Genomic DNA, 19,044 nt, shown 5'->3' on the forward strand with positions numbered 1-19,044 from the left:
CGTTACATGCTGATCACAATGAGACTGACAGAGGGAGATGTAAGCCTACATAATGGTTGCACTGGTTTGAACTGTAATGCTTGGCCTTATTTTGTAGTTCCAAATGATTGTGGAACCAGTACAACCATTGCTCCAATCCGAGTACAGGGTGACCAGACGTCCACTTTGGTCGATAGTCTGAGGAAGCCAAGTTATGAAGGTTAATGCATAAATAAGTGACCATTGGCACTGTTAGGTACATTGAGCACAATGATTCAAATGTCACAGTGGATGAGTCCTGAGGTCAAAGGTCTTACATTTGAATGTATATGAATTGGGCCAAATTGGTCATCGAAGCAAAAAAAAAAAAAGTGCTCTCTCTCTTCCACCCTCACATGAACACTGTACTGCATGCTTGAAGCGTGTGCAAATTCTCTTCAGAGGACAAAAACGAAAAGTTGGTAGGCTGCGAGAACACTCGTGATAATAAAAGTTCTGAATGAAGAACAAGAGCACTGAAAAAGGGTTATTTCTTTTTTTTGTTGAAAGAGGCAGGGTAATCGCAGACTGGTTGGAACTGTAAAAAAATTTTTCATCCAGTGGTTTGTCTTGCAGCATTGGATACAACTTTGATTTTCTCTTTACTTTGGAAATGTTTTCTGTAGTTGTTAACAACACTACTATTATTAATTGCTATTATGATCATTATTGCTACTGTTGTTACTATTACTACTGCTGTTACTAATGCAACTTGTTGCAAAAAAGTGTAATTGCTGTCCATTTTCAGGTACGTGTCTGTAATAGCAGACTCTTCCACATGGTGTCAGTGTGCCGTGGAGCATTTTCATTACAATTCCAGAAATGTTTGTTGAATTCTGTATCTACAGCTACAACATTAGGAAGAATAAAATCTGGTTTAATCAAAGATGTGCTGTTTTTTGGGGGAGTCAATTATGAACTGTGATATTTTTCATGAATTACCGGAGGAAAGAAACTGCAAAGTTTAACAGTTTTCCCAACAATTCCCTGTTTGTCCCAGACAACCTGCAACCTGAGCCGAGGCTCAAAAGCAAGCGCGAAAGCCATTCAACTAATTGTGTGTGTGTACACATATATATATATATATATATATATATATATATATATATATATATATATATATATATATATATATATATATATATATACATATATATATATATACATACACATGTACATTCAAAGACGCTTTACAAAACATACATAATTCATGACCCTCAAGCGGTGATACCCGTGTTGCACCATATGCAACATTACGACTGATTTAGAAATGATACGTTTCAAAGCGTTGCGTGGCAATTACAGAGATTGTGTGACTCGTATATTGCGTCTATTGCGACAATCTGCATTTCTCATTTAAATCGTCATGTATCAAATGTTTTCATTCATCCTTCAATGTCAGTGATATATTTACGAACACTATCTGTCCATCTTGGCTCAATCACAAATCTCAATTCTTATGTGGTATCCCCGCGATAAACGGGGGTCTACTGACTCAAATGACGTCACGTATGCAATGACTAAAGATGGCCACTAGACGGTACTAAGTGCCTCCCTGCCTGTTCCGCGTGCGGGGGCGGAAGTTTCCCAGCAGCCTCTTTGGCCGCACTGAAGCAAGATGGCAGCTGTTGTCGAGAATGTTGTCAAACTGTAAGTCTTTCACTTTCCCACACACTTGTCTGGCTTTTATTCGACAAAAGTTGCGACCAAAGCACGACGAGTATATCATTATTCGGCTGCCAGCCCCGTCGCTGGGTAGCACGAAGAAGATTGCAACTTGGACCCTTGAAGGTTACCAAACGCTGTCCGAGCGTCGAGTGTTCAGTTGATCTCGTCCAGTTAGCAAGCACGCATTTGACATTTTCAATGTGTCGAGTCACGGTGAGACATCAAATATAATATGCTACGATATGTGTGCATTTGTGACAGTGAGCGAAATGTTTTTTTTTGTATGGTTATTTTGAAGCTTTCAAAGCTATTTTGACAGCTAGCTCACGTCGCATGATTCCACATACGCAAGGTGTCTGTCACGCTAATTGGCTAAAGTTAGCCAAAGTTGGCGATTGGGGGGAACTGATTGACTAAAAGTTCAAAATTCCATGAAATACTCCTCATCATGTCACCCATTCAAAGTATTATCGTATTAGTTCGGTCTGAACTGCAGTTTTTTACGACTCAATTTTCTGCGTCGTCACTCAGTTGTGCTTTAAGTTGATGTTTTACGGCAGGTGCGTTAGGGAGTTCTGATGCCATGGAAACACCAAGCTGTCTTTGGACTCGCTGTCACCTAAACTTTCTTCCAACCCGTTTAACGTTGAAGTAATTTATTTAACGAGCACATATTGTAGTTGTATAAATGTCAACGGTAAAAATAGTCATCACTTTGCAATGGATTGATCCCCCGTAAGTTTACGGTTCGAGTTCACAAATACACGTTTTTTTGTGGGACTTTTTGCAGAATTTTTGGTGTGCTTTTTCTGGACTGCTCTTTTGTCACTTGTTGAAATTGTTGCACAATAAGTGTTACGGACTTGAAACTAAATACTCATACTTAAATTTATGCCATTATGTATTGCAGTTGTGAATAAAACATGCTATTTTAATCAATTATTGTTCAAAACCCCAAACCTTTCTTGAGCATGGCATAAGTTTCATTCATATTTAACTTTCCCCCCCACATATAATTATTGACATTTTAACAAAACTATGTTTTTGCACACTTTTCACTTGAATGTAGCCTGGGGTCTCAGTGCAAACACCAGGGGGCGCTATGTAAAAGAGTATTCGCTGTACATAAAGGATAAATACAATTCAGTTGGGTGGAAAAACGTTTGAATTTTGAGTTAAAGTCCGTTTAGTTTCTTTCAAAAAGTGAAACTTGTATGCTAAAATTAGTTCACCACACAAAGTGAAATAGTTCAATATTTTATTTGTCTCAGGTTTGATGGTTTATGACAGAAATGATCAAGATAATAACTAGCAATATGTAATCTAATGGTAAAGGCAGACACTTCTGACGCTTCGACTTCTGAAGTTGAAATTCCACAGCAAGAACACCCTCTCAATAATGTTTTTGTTCTTTGTGTGTAAGCAGGTTGGGTGAACAATACTACAGAGATGCCATGGAACAATGCCATAACTACAACGCTCGTCTGTGCGCCGAGAGGAGCGTGCGCATGCCCTTCCTCGACTCCCAGACCGGCGTGGCTCAGAGCAATTGCTACATTTGGATGGAGAAGAGGCACAGGGGGCCTGGTAGGAATCAACAGTTTTCTGCCTATCACCACACGATTTTAGAAAGGCACCACACTGATGATAGAAGAGTTAGTTGTAAATGTAAAGAAGCAGACAAGATGATGTTCCATAGAAGTTGTGTTGTTCTTCAGGCAGGGCTCCAGGGCAGCTCTACACTTACCCTTCCAGGAGGTGGAGGAAGAAGAGAAGATCTCAGCCCCCCGAGGACCCTCGGCTAGTCTTCCCCTCGGCCAAGTCAGGTATTTTGCAGTGGGATGCTCCTCTATATATATATATATATATATATATATATATATATATATATATATATATATATATCAACCAATTGCGTTTGTCTGCACAGAGCTCGATTTTGGACTGAAGAAAGACGCACTCTTGTCGTCCGACGGTAGCAGCCTGGAGGCCTTGCTAAAGGGCGACTCTCTGGAGAAACGCACACCCGTCGATCCCCGAGCGTCGGAGGAAGATTCCAACACCAGCGACTACTCCGTTGGCCTAAACCCTGCCACACGCATCAGAAAGGTTCTTCTTCTCCACGCATACTTGTGATACTCCAAACAAAGGGTGTGCAAACTTTTGTGCTCAAGGTGCTGTCGATATATTTCGGTTCACCTTCGCGGTTGTGGGAATACATTGACACTGTGTTTAAAAAGTGTTTCAGTTTTCATGTGATTACAGACAGTTGGAGGGTTATTTTAAGGATTAAATTAGAAAATAACTGAACACAGCTCATTTGTGCAACTGCATTATCTCACTTATTTAAAAATAAAAGGGTTTGAATTAGGTAAAGATTATAGGTTGAAAATAGTCTGAAAACTCTGAAGACAATTTACCATGGTCTCAGTTTGTGTTAATTTATTTATTGATTAAAAACAAATCATCATTAATTAACATTAATCCTTAAAAATAAAATAGTTGTTTATAAAATTGTTTTTTTTTTGTTTTTTTTTTTTTTAAATCATTTTAGTTTTATGTACAAGTGAGTCCACCAATTATTTAGTGCGACGTGAATAAAAATAAAATCCAATTCTGACACACCCTCACCCGCGTGTGCCCACCCCAGAAAATCCTGGAGCCTGATGACTACCTAGATGACCTGGACGATGAGGACTACGAGGAAGACACGCCCAAGAGAAGAGGCAAAGGCAAGGGGAAGGTAAAAGATTGCTTGGGACAAAACACAATTGAACCATTCGTATGAAGGAGATGTCAGTTCCCAGATTGTGCATAAGTGTGCTCGCGTGTTCAGGGTCGCGGCGTGGGCAGCAGCAGCAAGAAGAAGCTGGACTCTGCGGCGTTGGAGGAACGCGACAAGCCGTACGTGTGCGACAGTGAGTGACGCTGCCCGTCCGTGACTTTGTCTCCCCCGCCTCCATCTTGTCTCTGCTCCCTGTAATCCCGTCAGCTGGCCAAGCTACCGTAGACTTCATCTACTTCTTCATGTGTCTTATGTTTCTACTGGAGGGCAGTCACATTCTTCTGAGTGTCTGTCTGTGCTTTCTTGTCTCCTCCCCTCTCTTTCAGACGCTATCAAACAAAAGCATATTTCCAAACCTTCTGAAAAAGGTACATCAGCTTCCTTCTTACGTCCATTGCATGTCACGTCCTGGTGTGTTACTTGTGCTTTGTCGTCCACACTCTTCAGTTTGACTCACGTTTTTTGTGGCTCACGACCTAATTCAGAGGGCACTGCTAGTGTTTTTTCATCTTCACACTAAATGGACGCCTCACTTTGTTTTGTGCTTCATGAACCTCGTAGATAGAAGCACGTGATTTTTTTTTTTCTCTGTATGTGCTTCATCCTTTGTCTTTTCACTCCCCACTGTGCACCATTTTATCATTTTAAAACCTGGGAAAAAAATGTTCTGGTATGTTTCATCCTCATGTGTGGTTAAACCTTTGTCTATTTATGTATTTAATATTCTTATTATTTTTAAGTTTTTATGTGTCTAGTTATTTTTTCACTTAATATTTTGAGTGAAGCAACCTTTTGACAAATAGTTGGAGATTTTTTTTTTTAAACTTTTTTTTGAGTAATTAATCACAAAGTAATTTTGGAATTTTCAAGTACCATATTTTTCGGACTAAAAGTTGCTCCGGAATATACGTCGCATTAGCCATAAAATGCACAATAAAGTGAAAAAAATTACAGTTCAGATTACAGTAATCCCTTGCTCGCGGTTTCACTACATCGCGGATTTTTGAATTTTGAAAATTTGTGAATAATTTCACATATAAGTCTCTCCTGAGTATAAGTCGACCCCCCCACCCAAACTATGAAGAACACGGGACCTATAGTCTAAACAAATATGGTAAATGAGTATAGATATTCATAGTTTCTATTTTTCTAGTGAAATACTGCCATCTAGTGTAATGTAATAGGAATTGGTGGAAAGTGGTTGTGTTTGAGTGCACTTTACATTTACCCTAACCCTACATTTACAAGACCTAATTACTAGTCACCTTTTTATTTCTGACATACTGTAATTTGGACAATACTGCCACCTAATTGTATTTAATTGGTATTGCTTGAAAGTAGTTGTGTTTGACTGTACTATTTACATTACCATCTTCTTGATGAAGTAATTTGTGAATATAAAGATATTTAATTGGCTGTGGTTGCTCATATTCTACTCCATGTGTAAAAAAATTCAAAAGGTTGTCAACATTGTCAAGAGCACTTTCCCTATGGTGGTCACGCATATCTTTGTCATTTCCTGTGTTCCGGCGTTAGTCTGCGGCAAGCGCTACAAGAACCGCCCGGGCCTGAGCTACCACTACACACACTCACATCTGGCCGACGAGGAGGGCGAAGAGACGGAGGAGATGGAGGCCAGCGAGCCTCTGCTGCCAGAGACGCCCAAAAGTAAGCGCTCGACGCCGGTTTGACTTACTTGAATGTTTTAGGTGGCACCGTTGTGCCTGAGCCTGTCGTTATGTCTGGATCAGCCCCAAAGAGAGGTCCGGATGGGCTGGCCCTGCCCAACAAGTACTGCGACTTCTGCTTGGGAGACTCCAAAACCAACCACAAGACGGGCCAGTCCGAAGAGCTGGTGTCCTGCTCCGACTGCGGTCGCTCAGGTTGGGAACGGCGCACCGGTCCCCTCCACACACAAATGTGCTAAAAGAAGTGTGGTGGGTTCAGGCCACCCGTCCTGCCTGCAGTTCACCCCCATCATGATGGCCGCCGTCAAGACGTATCGCTGGCAGTGCATCGAGTGCAAGTGCTGTCACATGTGCGGCACCTCCGAGAATGACGTGAGTTCGCCCACCTGTATTGACGGATGGGATGACGAAAGATGCTTTCGATAGATTCTGTTTCTATTTTATCTCCAAGGACCAACTGCTCTTCTGCGACGACTGTGATCGAGGTTACCACATGTACTGTCTCAAGCCACCCATGGCGGAACCCCCAGAGGGTATGTGTACTGGGTTCTTAAGTGTTCACCACTTGCCACTGACTACTGAAATCTCTGACCACAAGTGTGTGTGTGTGTGTGTCATCAGGGAGCTGGAGTTGTCACTTGTGCGTGGACCTCCTGAAAGACAAAGCGTCCATCTACCAGAAGCAGGACGCCCCGCCCTCGTGATGGCCGCTCCTTCTGCACACACTTCTGCCGGCCCGCTGCACTGACGTCGGGCGAGTGTGTCCAGAGGGAGGCTGCGATTGGTCCAAAGGGAAGTACGCGCTACCACGCTGTCCTCATGTCTTCACACGTGACTCTTACGCGCTCCCATTTTTCGCTCCGCGAGACCTTCAAGTGGAACTTCACTCAAATCTAGTAGCATGCCGTGCGAAGCGTAGCTTTTTGACAATTTCTATATTTCTAAAGTTGATTTCAGTACACTCGGAGGACAATTTGAATGTGTTTAGATTTCAGCGCAGACACAGGCTAAAAATAGATTACATGACAAGCAAATGGCCCCAAAGACTTCAAGACTGCAGGGAGGGGGTCACATCTCAAGTGAAACATTGCTCAAGAGCAAATATGCTACTCTTGTTTTTTTTTTTTTTATAAATGAACCTCAACTGCTAAGAATATTTATTAGCAAAGATGATGATATGTAGGCCTGCATAATATAATGAAAAAATATTGACATGCAATAAGTTGTACGCTTTTATCTGAATTTGACCACTCAGACGCAAATTTAAGAGTTAGGCCTAGCGTTAGGGTTACAATTATTCAGCTCAGAATACATTATTGAGATTGCTTATTTTGCTGCTTGGAAAAAATAGTTCTTTCAATAGATGATAAAAATGTTATTTCTTCAGGTACAGAACTGTTCAAAGGTTTTAGGCCACCGCAAGCTTTGTCCTCGTGAGCCTTTTTAAGTTCTTAATATGACATGCAAAGCCTTCCCTTTAAAAAAAAAAAAAAATACAATTTTCAATATGAGTTAATAATTTCCCAATATTCTGCAACTCTATACCACAGTCCCTGTGGCGAGCAATTGCGAATGTTTTCAAAGGCAGAGACTATTGCTTTCACGTTAGTGGCTCAGGTAGTAGCGTGGGTCATTCAGAAACCAGAGGCTGTCCAAGTCACATGTTGTTGTGTTCTTAAATTTTAGGCAAACCCATTGGGTGATTTGGCATGGAATAACACAGTAATGATCACTTTTCATTGATTTATTAATTTTCTGAATAGTGTTATGCTCATTGTCTATTGCCTACCTCTGTCATTTCCAACATGTCTTTAGAGCCTTTTGTACACATTAAAAAAATCCTCCCACCACTTTCCTTGCTGTGTTGTCTCAGTTTGTGCCCTTTTCTGTGTTTTATTTTGCAGTGCCACTTGTATTTTTCTAGTCTTCATTTGTTGCTATAGAGCAGTTGGATGTGACCGTTGAATGAGACGGTAAAATCACTGTACACGTCTTCTATACGGCTGATGAAATGTTCCTATTGTATTTTTTACTGTGAGTTACATGTTTTAAAGAAAGCCCTTACATGGCCATTTTTTATGAAAACAAAGCCTTACTATACATGTAATTTTTTTATGAAAAGAGAAAGCCTTTAAGTATTACAATACATAGTATTTTTCTCTTTTTTTAAAACAAGCCGAAGCCTTACTATTTTTTTTTTTTAAACTAACCAAAAAAATTAAAGCTTTACTGTAATTGTAGTAGTACTTAATGGTAGCATTACTTTAAGTAGTAGTAGTCTTGTGCTTGCAGTACTTGTAATTGTAGTACTTGTAGGTGGTGTAGTACTTGTAGTAGTAGTAGTAGTAGTAGTAGTTTGCGCCTTCAATTCACAAATCAAATCCAAAGAAATATTTTTGCATTATTTTATTGCACTCATAACAGTCTAGATCAATGCCTAATAAAAGAATTACCCAATCACATTTGAATAAACTTAACATTGCCTAAACATTCAATATTTGCTTTCCTTTTAATTTCAGTCTCAAGAGTTCTCCCGTTCACAAAAATTTTAAATAATCTAAAATATTTTCAGACCATTGAACATATCAATGAACTTAAAATATTCTACACACTGAAACATGCATTAGTCTTCCATTTAATTTCTAAAAACACAACAAAACTACTTAGACCTTCATTGCTTCATATTTAAGTCAATGATTTAACATTTAAAAAAAACGTTTGGCAAGGAATTAAGCAGAATAATGATACACCCATGTAAAAACCAAATCACTTCAGGGGAACATTTAAGACTTCAATTTAATATCCTTTTGTACCAAAATGTGACGGCTTATTTAAGAAGGTTAGGTTTAGGGTAACCTATTCCTATACCCTATTCCTAACCCTCTTATCAGATTGCTTATTTATATTATATTTTATGAGCGACAAGCAGCAGGATAAAGCAACAATACTTATGCATGAAGTACCGGTGAACGTTTGTGCTTAATAATTCAAATATTCCACCAAAGTGAATTCATTGGATTCAACTCATACAAGTGATCATTCCTCGTACCGCAGTGTGACTATTAAAACTAACTTAAACTCATCAGAGCTGGTGACAGACATTAAATATATAATTGTCTATTCATAACACCTCTAATAGGTCAATGACATGACATCCATGATTAAATTGTACCAATACTTGCTGAAAATGTGCCTTTTCATCAAATAGCCTCATAGATTGCTGTTTCATTATGTAACTAACACTCAAATATAGACAAGAATGAACAATAAATACTGCTCCCTTTTTTGGATAGATGAGGAACAAGCACGATGCTACTTTTACACACTAACTAAGAAATCCAAGTAACGAAAAGTGCTGCTGTTAAAAGACTCAAGTGTGTTAGGAAAGCAAACCTTTCTTTTGGCTTGAGTAAAAAAAGCTTAATGAGGTGGGGGTGCCGTGCCACTTAACTTCACATGTGCCCAAAGAGGATGGAACAGAGCAGGAAGATGGCGTAAAGGAACAACAGGCCCAGACCGAGGCGACGATCCAGCCGCCAGTGGTTTAGATGAACGCTCGTCACCTGCGAGCAAACACCATGATAAGACTAGTTTTGCTTGCTTCATGATATTAAAGTGGGAGTGCATGCTAAAATAAATGTGTGGACGCACGGTGAGGAACACAGAAGCCAGCAGCAGGATGACAGAATACACCAGTCCTTTGTTATTGATGGGCACCTATGGGAGGGACGACAAATTTGAGCGGCCGACAAGAGACGACAAAAGAAGAATGCGAGCCTACGAATGAGCCGTGGTCCACCACCAAAGTGCGGAGAGCCCAGGGGAATCCCAAACCCAGCAAGATGTCAAAGATGTTGCTGCCGATGGAGTTGGACACGGCCATGTCCCCCATGCCTGGAGTGTCGACAGACAAGACATCAAGAATCCATGAACCAGCAGGGGGCGCCAAACACTAACATTAATTTATATTGGATCAAATTGGAATGTGGATTTTTATGACAAATATGAAAACATTTGACACAAATGTAAACTTTTATTTGACCCACCTTGTCGTGCAACTATGAGGCTGGCCATGCAGTCGGGCACGCTGGTCCCTGCTGCTAAGAAGGTGATGCCCATGATGTAGTCTGGGATGTCTAAAGTGAAGCTCACAATGGTGACCTGTTTGACGTGTGACAACAGCCGCATCACACGATGCCGTTAATTACAGTGATGATGTGACAATTAGCCGCATCCTGGTCCTTACCATCCACACCATGAGGTAGGAGAAGACAGCGATCCACAGCGTGGAGGCCACAAAGGTGACCATAAACCAGCGATGCCAGCGCGGTACGATGCAGTTGGGCACCGTGCAGTAGAGCAGCAGGCCCAGCGGCCAAGTGATGACCCACTTGACTCTGGCCGAGCAGCCATCTGACACACACACACACGCGCACATGTCACCCGATCCCACGGCCAGCTATCACGCTTCCGGTCCTGATCCCTAACCCTACCCCTCACCTGGGAAGCGCAAGGGGTGAAACACGCCGTCGTCGTCTTCATCCGCCCCCAGCTTGTCTCCGGACTCCACGTGTCCTACGCCACCACCGTTCTCCAAACTGCAGGAGCCCGCCCTCTTCAGGCTGTTGGCGGCGGAGGCACCTCGGGACCCGAGACCGGCCCCGCTGCATCGCGGACTCTTGGAACTCCGGATGAGCCTCTGTCTCTGGCAAGAGAGACGAGAATATAGAGTGGTCAGCTCATCAGGGCAACACTAATACCGGTTCTGTGCAGTGGATAAAGAATGTATGACTGAGCCGTGCTAACGTGGGCCTGTGTGTGTGTGTGTGTTACCTCACTGATGAGCACACGACCAGCCATGGAGAGTCTGGTGCGAGGCGAAAAGTGTGGCGTGATCATGATGCGCAGGCCGGCGTCAGAAAAGGACAGCTTGTGAGGGCTGACTATGAGAAGCTCGTCCACCATGATGACTGGGGTGCTCTCCTGATTATGGACTTGGGCTAAAAGCACACAAAAGAAACTGACTTTGCCTTTATAGTTTATACAATCGTATTGATAAACATTTTGCTATAAATACACAAGAAGTGCAGCCATGTTCAAAACCTTTATTTAGGAGGGCCATGGCGGTGTGACTCGCTGAGGTGTCATCTGCCATTTTCTCCTCCCTGCGATCCTCCGATGCCACGCAACACGGCCTGGTGTGCCGCAACTGTTGCGTCACAAATGTCAGAAGGCGAGTGTTGAACCTGCCAACGCACAAATACGAGAACAACAAGTGAGAACATCATTGCACTGTGGGTGAATTAGGGATGGGGGCGTGGCCTCTCACTTCATGATGATGATGTAGATCACATACATGGTCATGAGGAGCAAAGACTCCCACCTGCAAAGCAAACATCATCGGTATGATATTACCAAAAGAATAACGAACAAATATTTGTTTCACTCAAGCCTAATGATTTTGAAATGGAGAATATGTATTGTGTGTATGTGAATATGCGCATAAAAGAAAAACACCACTAAAAAAAAAAACTCAACAGTAAACATTAGATTTCTAACAGTGTCAAATTAAATTAAACTTATTCATACATTTTGTGGCCCCTCTAAACAACCGTTTGAATCTTTTTCTCATTAAGTCCACTGCTTTTTGTCAAATACAATTGGGCTCCTATAAAAGATGACCTTCAGCAAGAACATTCGGTGAAAAGTCAGCCTTGTATATCACCAAGGCTTCCATTAAGTTTAGGGATAAATCAGTGGCGCTTCCATTAAAGTACATCACACCTCTGCGAGACAGAATGGAAGAACGAAGCAAACTGTCGATACTTGCTGGTTGGTTGGTTGTCTTTGGGTGGGTTCCAATCACCAAGACAACACATTGATGTCTGATTGACACGCTCGTCCTCACAAGTGACAGCTCATTAGTTGGTCAGCAAGCGCAAGTGCATGTTCCTGAAGAGTATTTTTCAAAAAGGGAAATCAAAACAAAGGTCCACTTACCAGACGACCACAGCATCGTAAATGACCTTGAAGACAAAGATGATTATAACCACAAGGAAGAAATTTAGGCGAGTGCCCGGCCCTAACGTTAAAGAACTCACCCCGATGAGCGCCAGCACGGACAGGATGTAGTAGGAGGAGTCTCGAAACAAAGACCACCACGTGAGCTTCACCGTCTGCGGAATGGCATATCATGGTCACGGGTCGCCGCGACCTCACAAAAATGTTCGCCACGACGTGGTGTGACCTGGCCCGCAAAGATGCCACTCAGGCCGATGATGACCAGGATGTTGAAGACAGCCGAGCCTACGATGGTGCCCACGCCGACGTCGCCTTTCGTGATGAAGACACCTGATAATGACAATCACATGCACCACTCAGCACTCAGCGTTGAGGATGTAGTGAAGCCATCCTTATTTGAAATTTGTCACCAATGAGCGATGTGAAGAGCTCCGGAGCAGAACTTCCTGCTGCCATGAACGTCGCCCCGGCAACATCCTCGCTCAGTTGTAGATTCTGAGCAGTGTTCAGAACATTTAAAAAGAACTAAATGATACACCAAGTAAAGTAGGCCATCTCACCTCCGATATTTTCTCAAGTGAAGGAACAAAATAGTCATCGCAGACGATAGCCAGCGCGTAGAACATGTAAATTGCCTGAAGGGATACATAAGCGATTTTATGAGAAGAATCAAAATACACAACCATCACATGATACTCACGCAAAGAACATGCAATAAGACGGCTCCATTCTTCCTCTGCTCCTTGTTGAAGATGTCTTTTGGAAACTCGTGGATGGCTGCAACGCACAGGCAAACTCAATTTAAGAAGTGTTCAAATGAAGCGTCATAGTGAATGCAACAACAACTGTTTGGCATTTAACAGCGGCGTGAGGATATGACGTCACTCGTCTTAGAGCAAGGCTACATCGACAGATTAAAAAAATAAATAAATATAGTTATCATTTACTGTACCATTCAAAATCTTCCTAGACTTTCACACACATTCTTTATGGATCCTATTTTGTCTTTGATATGCAGAAAAGCATCATACAGGAAGTGAAAGAGGCAGCTGTTTCCTGTGTGTCCTCAAATGCAAAAAAAAAAAAAAAAAGAGGATAATGACAACTCTGCTTCCCCATCCAACCTGACAAAGAGTCTCCAGAGTATGATACAGTGCTCCAGCACCAATTTACAACTCGGATCTGAGCTAGCTGAATTTAAACTACCAGGGGCACGGAAGGGGGGGGGGGGTGCAAAGAGAGAGAGAGGGGGGGGGGGGGGGTGAGGCAGGCTAAAAATAGCTGCAAGCCCACAGAGACTTTGCAAGCACACAATAAGGAAAGCAATTGAGACATCTTTTGTGATGTAAGATATGAGAAATTATCTGTGACAGCGAGGGGGGGGGGTCTCCCCCCCTCCCTCTACAGGATGAGACATTTGGCCATGTAGAGTTAGAAAATGTAAATGTTTGCACAGTTGTGTTTAGATGTTGGCGCTTGTGCTGCCGGAGCCTATTTTTAATTGTTTGTACACAAGTGACAGAAGGTTGGTGTGTTTTCTTAGAACTCAGGAAGAGGGAGATATTTTTTTTTTCTTCAGTGACAGCTAATGACATGGAGGTTTGCAAATTGTCCTGCTATTACATATGAAGATCATTTGTGTTGTTCTTCTCTCTCATTAAGTACACTGGAAGCCATTCAGGCTGCTTTGAGTCATGAGATGCACTCTCAGGTGTTACTGTCACTCCAAACACAAACATGCAGCTCTCATGGACCCTTTTGAGGAGTTGCTCTGATGAAGGCAGTTGCCATGGCAATGTTCTCCCAGGGGGATTTTTTTTTCCTTTTTTTTGATGGGTGGCAGTAGGAAGCCAAAGGCAAGGGGGAGGGAGTTGGGTATGTGTCTTTCCCATGGTTAGAGTTTATGAAAAATGAAGAAGAGGGGGAGAGAAAGAAGTGACAGCAGCTCGGGATTGCAATGTCTAAAAATATTTATTTTTCCTTTAGAAACTCTCAGGAGAGGTCTGAGAGAGTGAGCGGCGAGAGAATGACAGAAAACGGACACAAACCATAGCGCTTTAATGATGTCGTGTTTGCCCTAAACCTCAGAGTGAGTGTTACCTTGAGTGGAGGCGTGATGCACGTCATGCCATGTTACTTTGACAACACGTGTATCCACACCACTCATGGCGAGAGCATCTTTGGGCTTGATGTCTTTTTACTGCAAAGCAACAGATGGCAACTCCGAGAGTAAACACTTGGGCTCCTTCCCAAAAGTATTACAACAGTGAGGCCATTTTCTGTCTTCAGGCCTTGAAAACGAATCTATTTTGTGTTGTCTGATTATGAAGGAACTCCTTAGCAGTTTGAGCCCGTCTTTATTAGACTTTTTTTTTTTTTTTAAACACTTCCTAGGTGTCTTAGAACTTCCTGTCACTGGGTTGTGATGGCCGAAGCGTCCAGTCAATCTATCGACCAGTGCTACGCATTGTGCATTTTTCATTAGGAATAAAAAAAAAAAAGAATATTTTATCCCTGGTGTGTAATGTAAATTCAATTATGCATTTGGTCTTTGATTTCGCCTTCCTTTGAGGTGGCCTGAATACAACAAAGAGGAGAAGGGAGACAGGCCAATCTCGCCTTTAAACTACAACATGAAAACAAACAATACAGTTGATATTAAAAAAAGGTCAACACAATTTGTTCAAATGTGAGGTTTTTGTGATATAAAAATGAAATGGAGATTCCTTATTTTCCCCCCCCAAAAATGTCATCATCTTTTTTTAGTATGAAACAAAAACAATCTTTGATATGACTGCCACTTTAATAAACGACCGCAACTAGACTTGATGACAGACTCATTAGAAGCCGTTTGCTTCATTTCCATAATTTGGATTCATCGCCACCCTCTATTTAGGGCCTATTTTAGTTCAGCACACTCATCTGGGCTTCGGAACTTAGCATTTAGTTGCCTAGCAACGAACTCGGCGACGGTGGCGGCTCGTCGGCTGAAGTCAGATCACGCTGTCTGCCAACTTGTCAAGTGGAGGACAGATGAAAAGCTGAGACGGTAGCGCCTGGGGCAGGACATCAACACGCAATCCCCGAGATGATATCCCACCGGCTACGTCCGCCGGCTTTTTAATCATGACCACATCGTGTATTACGTAATGGTTGCCGAGCCTCCCGCTGGGCAAGACGATGGCTAGTTGGACTCACTGTGTCTTAAGGGAGATAAAAGATGTGATCCTCATGGGATGCAATTAGATATAATACGAGAAATATAATTGCTAACTGGTGCAAATCATCCCATCAAGCAATATTAAAATCGCACACATCGATTATCGGACTCCACAATGAAGCAAGCCGCACGAAATTGTAATAAATTGGAAATCATCCGTGCATGCGTCTTATTTATGTGCCCCCCAGGTTATGGCGTTCACAAACCAAAGGGATATTTATAGCAAAAGCAGGATATTAGCATAAACTCATTTGCATACATTCATCGGAGTGAGCCGTAATAATGAAGCCGCAAAGGACAACTGGATATTTCTCGGGCTGTCAGAGTGTGAATATGAGAAAATGAGGGAGTTGTGCTCTTATCTTGCCATTCATTGTGTGACCAGGAGACGTCATGTGCAACCTTGAGGTATTAGCACGTCAAACTACTGAGAGTGCAGTCAAACTCCAACAACAAATACCTCCCTTGAAACATTACAATGGCTTTAAATTTCTTTAAAAAAACAAAATTCAGGAGAATGACAGCCATCTATGCTTTCACATCATTTTTCTCTCCTTTGTTATGGTTCTCATTTTTTTAACAAGATAGCTACAAATGTGGTTCACTAGTTGACCCTGGCTTGCCCTGAACTACTAATCAGAAGATGCAAAATTGCCTACATTAATGTAGGACAGCTCGCTAGAATTCCCATAGTGCCTAATATACTTTAAATTGTATCAGCCATCGCCGTTGAGTCTCATAATAATCTGATTGCACACACACACACACACACACACACACACATCAACTGGAAGCAGTTGCAATGATGAATAGCTTTCTACTCTAATGGACAGAAATTGATGCTGAGTGTTAGCGTGACTGACCTGCTCGGTGTTCAACCTCAGTCTGGTTGCCGGGCATCTGCATCAGGCGGCGTGTCCATCGCAACGTGTTGCCATCCACGCCGAGACCAGACCCAGAAGTCTCGGCTGCAGAAACAACATAAAGTTATTGAGTGAGCTTTATCCCCCATTTTCTGGCAAGAGTAACAATTTTGTGGCACCATTTTATGCTAGTTTGCTCTCAAAACAATTGCTGATATTTATCCCAATGGGATGTCAAGCAGGAAGACCATGAGAGGCAGTAGTGGACTCAGCAGAAGTCAGCTGTCCTCAATCATCATGTGAAGTGAGATCTTTATAGCATGTATTTTAACCCTCTGTTCCATTCCTCGACAGCTTATCTCTGGAGCGGCTGCCGTTATTGCGGCGTTACCGGGGCGACAGTCGAGGAACACCCCCCCAGACAAACACAACGGCTAATATTTTTCATTATCTCTCCCACAGGAATGAAATATACTCTGAGCTCTTTCCACAAATGGACTGAGACGAGAGTGGGACGGTGTTGTTTTGTGGCGGTGGCCTTTGTACCTTGCACTTCAATGAGCACGTTTTGACAAGAGGTTCGGCGAGGAGGCTTTCATATTGCGGCTTGACGAGGAGCCCGGCTTGTGTGAAATTGGGTTTCTGCCACCATTTTCACACAAGAGCCTCGGCATCTCGACAACTTTATTTATAGGGCACTTTAAAACAAGCATCGCTGCTCGCAAAGTCTTGTATGTACAGGAGTAACTATTCGTCAATAATAAAGACAGCAAAAACCACAAAAGATTAAAACGCTGCCGAGTGTTGTGTTTTTCTTACACCATTGCAAATGCAAAATCGTTAGAAAATCATTACCTAATGGGGGAGGAGAGTTACAGTCTATTATTTTATGACATAACGACAGCTCCCATAAATGCTACTTGGAGGTTAAGATTTAAACGTGAAAGAATGAACAACAAATTTAAAAAGTAAACAGATAGGAAATAGCTTTTTGTAGGACAACTATCCCAAAACTTCAACAACAACAACAAAAAACTATTAGAGCACACATCACCTCAATAACTATTTCAAACGTGAAATTCCAACACTGTTCCTCCAAGCAACTGTTGCCTGTCTCAGTAGCACAAAGACAACATCTGATGCTGTCAATCACATTGCGGACTGAATATCACCACTAAATATCTGCCATTGTCAAGCATAGGAAGCCGATTAAAGGTTTAGTAGCTTACTAGCTAATGCATATCATTGAAGCTAGATTCTTATTTACTTACAAAAAAAGTCATGTTAATGTAATAATCATAATAATAAACAATCATCGCAAAAAATCCTGCATGAGGTGCATCAATTCATATTCAGTAAGAGCAAGCTGAAGTATTAGCATTAGCAAATGCAGTTTGTAGTGGTTTCAAGATGGTTCGGGTTTCCCCTTTTGGCAGGTCACAGTGACACTTTTTTTTTTTAAATCACATTACTAATGTCACTACATTTTGCAGACTCGCAGTTGAAAGAGCACATCCATAAATGGCGCTCCAAGAAGAGCGACTTGCGATGCTCCAAGTGTTACATTGTCCAGGTGTGGCAAAAGGAGCTTGGCTGTCAAGCTTACAAAAAAATAGATCATATGGTTTGTGCAGTGCTTTTAAAGCAGAGCAGCCTTTGAGGGCCACAAGCAAAAATCCTCCGCAGGTCACACACACACACTCATAATTCTGACGGGAAGTATAAATACTCATGACATGACTATTTGTTCAGGCAAGATTGGGATGAAATCAAAATGACAGAAAATGAAAGTTTGCGTCACTGACAGGAAGACAAGAGTTATTATATTCTTAGAGTTTTGCAAAGAATAATCGTCACCTAAAATGTAGGATTGAATACCCGATGGATGTAATCTTCAATGATTGGATTTGGGCATCCCAAAAGCATCTTACGTAATCATCCTGCAACAGAATTTAAATTCCAAAAGCACCTTTCATACACTAAAAATTAAACTGAAAAAAAAAAATGTTTTTAATGGCACATGAGGCGAATTGTTCACTCTCTATTAGATAACTAACTACACTGTATTTTCATTCCATTCAATTGGAAGACTGTGATGCATGCATCTGCCTTAACAAATATATTGTTGCTCCATTTTCTCCCAATATGTTTTTTGCACCAGTTTCCATCTTTCTGTATGATGCAGTGCATTTCTGGCCCACTATTACAACCGTTCATTCATAATCATAATAACAGTTTTCATTAGGATAATGCATCAAGTTTCATCTTGTATACTGCATATTTTACCTCGAGTTTTCACATCGCTTGTATAAAGAATTTTATTGTCATTAAAAAAAAATCATCATCATATTGCCTATGCAAATTCAAATACGGTTGTTGATGAGCATATTGAAATGAGTTTGCAAGCATTTCTTTCAACTCACCCGGTGCGCGGATGACCTGGGCGAGCCACAAGACGGAAAGCAGCCCGACTCCGCAGCAGCAGAACCGCTGGAAGGGCCGCCGGTGCCTCGCTGCTCTCATTCCTCTGCTGGCCGCATGCCCACAAACATCTGTTGCGCCCTTTTTAAAATACTTTCTCGGAACAAAACCACGACCAAACAGCAACACCACTATTATTACTTCTGCTAACCACTACTGCACTTATTACTGTACTGCCAACTACCTCCCGCAGAGAGCGTGGGAATTTTTTTTTTTATAATAATCAGGAAACGCTTCCACTTTGGTTTTCCAGCCCTCCGCACTCAGCAAACTGGACTGACGTAGTGGCGCGGCTGCTTG

The 19,044-nt window shown here is 41.9% G+C and overlaps 2 protein-coding genes across 4 annotated transcripts; one reads left to right on the forward strand and one right to left on the reverse strand.

Annotated features, from left to right (window-relative positions):
- The first annotated feature begins 1,554 nt into the window (after positions 1-1,554).
- Positions 1,555-8,014, forward strand: dpf2 (double PHD fingers 2). 2 transcript variants are annotated; one of them, XM_085936488.1, is made up of 12 exons: positions 1,555-1,668; positions 3,113-3,273; positions 3,405-3,512; positions 3,617-3,795; positions 4,337-4,429; positions 4,523-4,604; positions 4,798-4,839; positions 6,008-6,139; positions 6,223-6,354; positions 6,419-6,531; positions 6,611-6,692; positions 6,781-8,014. In XM_085936488.1, the coding sequence occupies exons 1-12, from the start codon at positions 1,637-1,639 to the stop codon at positions 6,861-6,863; spliced, it is 1,239 nt and encodes a 412-aa protein (XP_085792614.1). In that variant the 5' UTR covers positions 1,555-1,636; the 3' UTR covers positions 6,864-8,014. The 2 variants fall into 2 exon arrangements, with proteins under 2 accessions (XP_085792614.1, XP_085792615.1); XM_085936489.1 differs by lacking the exon at positions 4,798-4,839.
- Positions 8,015-8,559: 545 nt separating this feature from the next.
- Positions 8,560-19,020, reverse strand: LOC147043558 (sodium/potassium/calcium exchanger 3). Of its 2 annotated transcripts, none has more exons than XM_085936450.1 (17): positions 18,687-19,020; positions 16,264-16,368; positions 12,881-12,957; positions 12,741-12,815; positions 12,591-12,675; positions 12,407-12,510; positions 12,261-12,335; positions 12,160-12,185; positions 11,489-11,542; positions 11,263-11,405; positions 10,993-11,159; positions 10,660-10,864; positions 10,406-10,572; positions 10,206-10,320; positions 9,941-10,053; positions 9,811-9,876; positions 8,560-9,722 (listed from the first exon to the last, which is right to left on the reverse strand). In XM_085936450.1, the coding sequence occupies exons 1-17, from the start codon at positions 18,784-18,786 to the stop codon at positions 9,612-9,614; spliced, it is 1,788 nt and encodes a 595-aa protein (XP_085792576.1). In that variant the 5' UTR covers positions 18,787-19,020; the 3' UTR covers positions 8,560-9,611. The 2 variants fall into 2 exon arrangements, with proteins under 2 accessions (XP_085792576.1, XP_085792577.1); XM_085936451.1 differs by lacking the exon at positions 18,687-19,020 and adding an exon at positions 16,443-16,498.
- Between the last annotated feature and the right edge of the window lie 24 nt (positions 19,021-19,044).

The sequence above is a fragment of the Syngnathus leptorhynchus genome, chromosome 17 (assembly GCF_054491065.1).
Source record: "Syngnathus leptorhynchus isolate UIUO chromosome 17, UIUO_Slep, whole genome shotgun sequence".
Lineage (NCBI taxonomy): Eukaryota > Metazoa > Chordata > Actinopteri > Syngnathiformes > Syngnathidae > Syngnathus > Syngnathus leptorhynchus.

Coding starts and splice junctions, on each gene's coding strand:
- LOC147043558 (XM_085936450.1), bottom strand. CDS start 18,786: ATGAGAGCAGCGAGGCACCGGCGGCCCTTCCAGCGGTTCTGCTGCTGC. Junction 12,958..16,263: donor TGAGGTTGAACACCGAGCAG/GTCAGTCACGCT, acceptor TGTGCGTTGCAG/CCATCCACGAGTTTCCAAAA. Junction 11,543..12,159: donor TACGATGCTGTGGTCGTCTG/GTAAGTGGACCT, acceptor TTTGCTTTGCAG/GTGGGAGTCTTTGCTCCTCA.
- dpf2 (XM_085936488.1), top strand. CDS start 1,637: ATGGCAGCTGTTGTCGAGAATGTTGTCAAACT. Junction 1,669..3,112: donor GTCGAGAATGTTGTCAAACT/GTAAGTCTTTCA, acceptor GTGTGTAAGCAG/GTTGGGTGAACAATACTACA. Junction 4,840..6,007: donor TTCCAAACCTTCTGAAAAAG/GTACATCAGCTT, acceptor TTCCGGCGTTAG/TCTGCGGCAAGCGCTACAAG.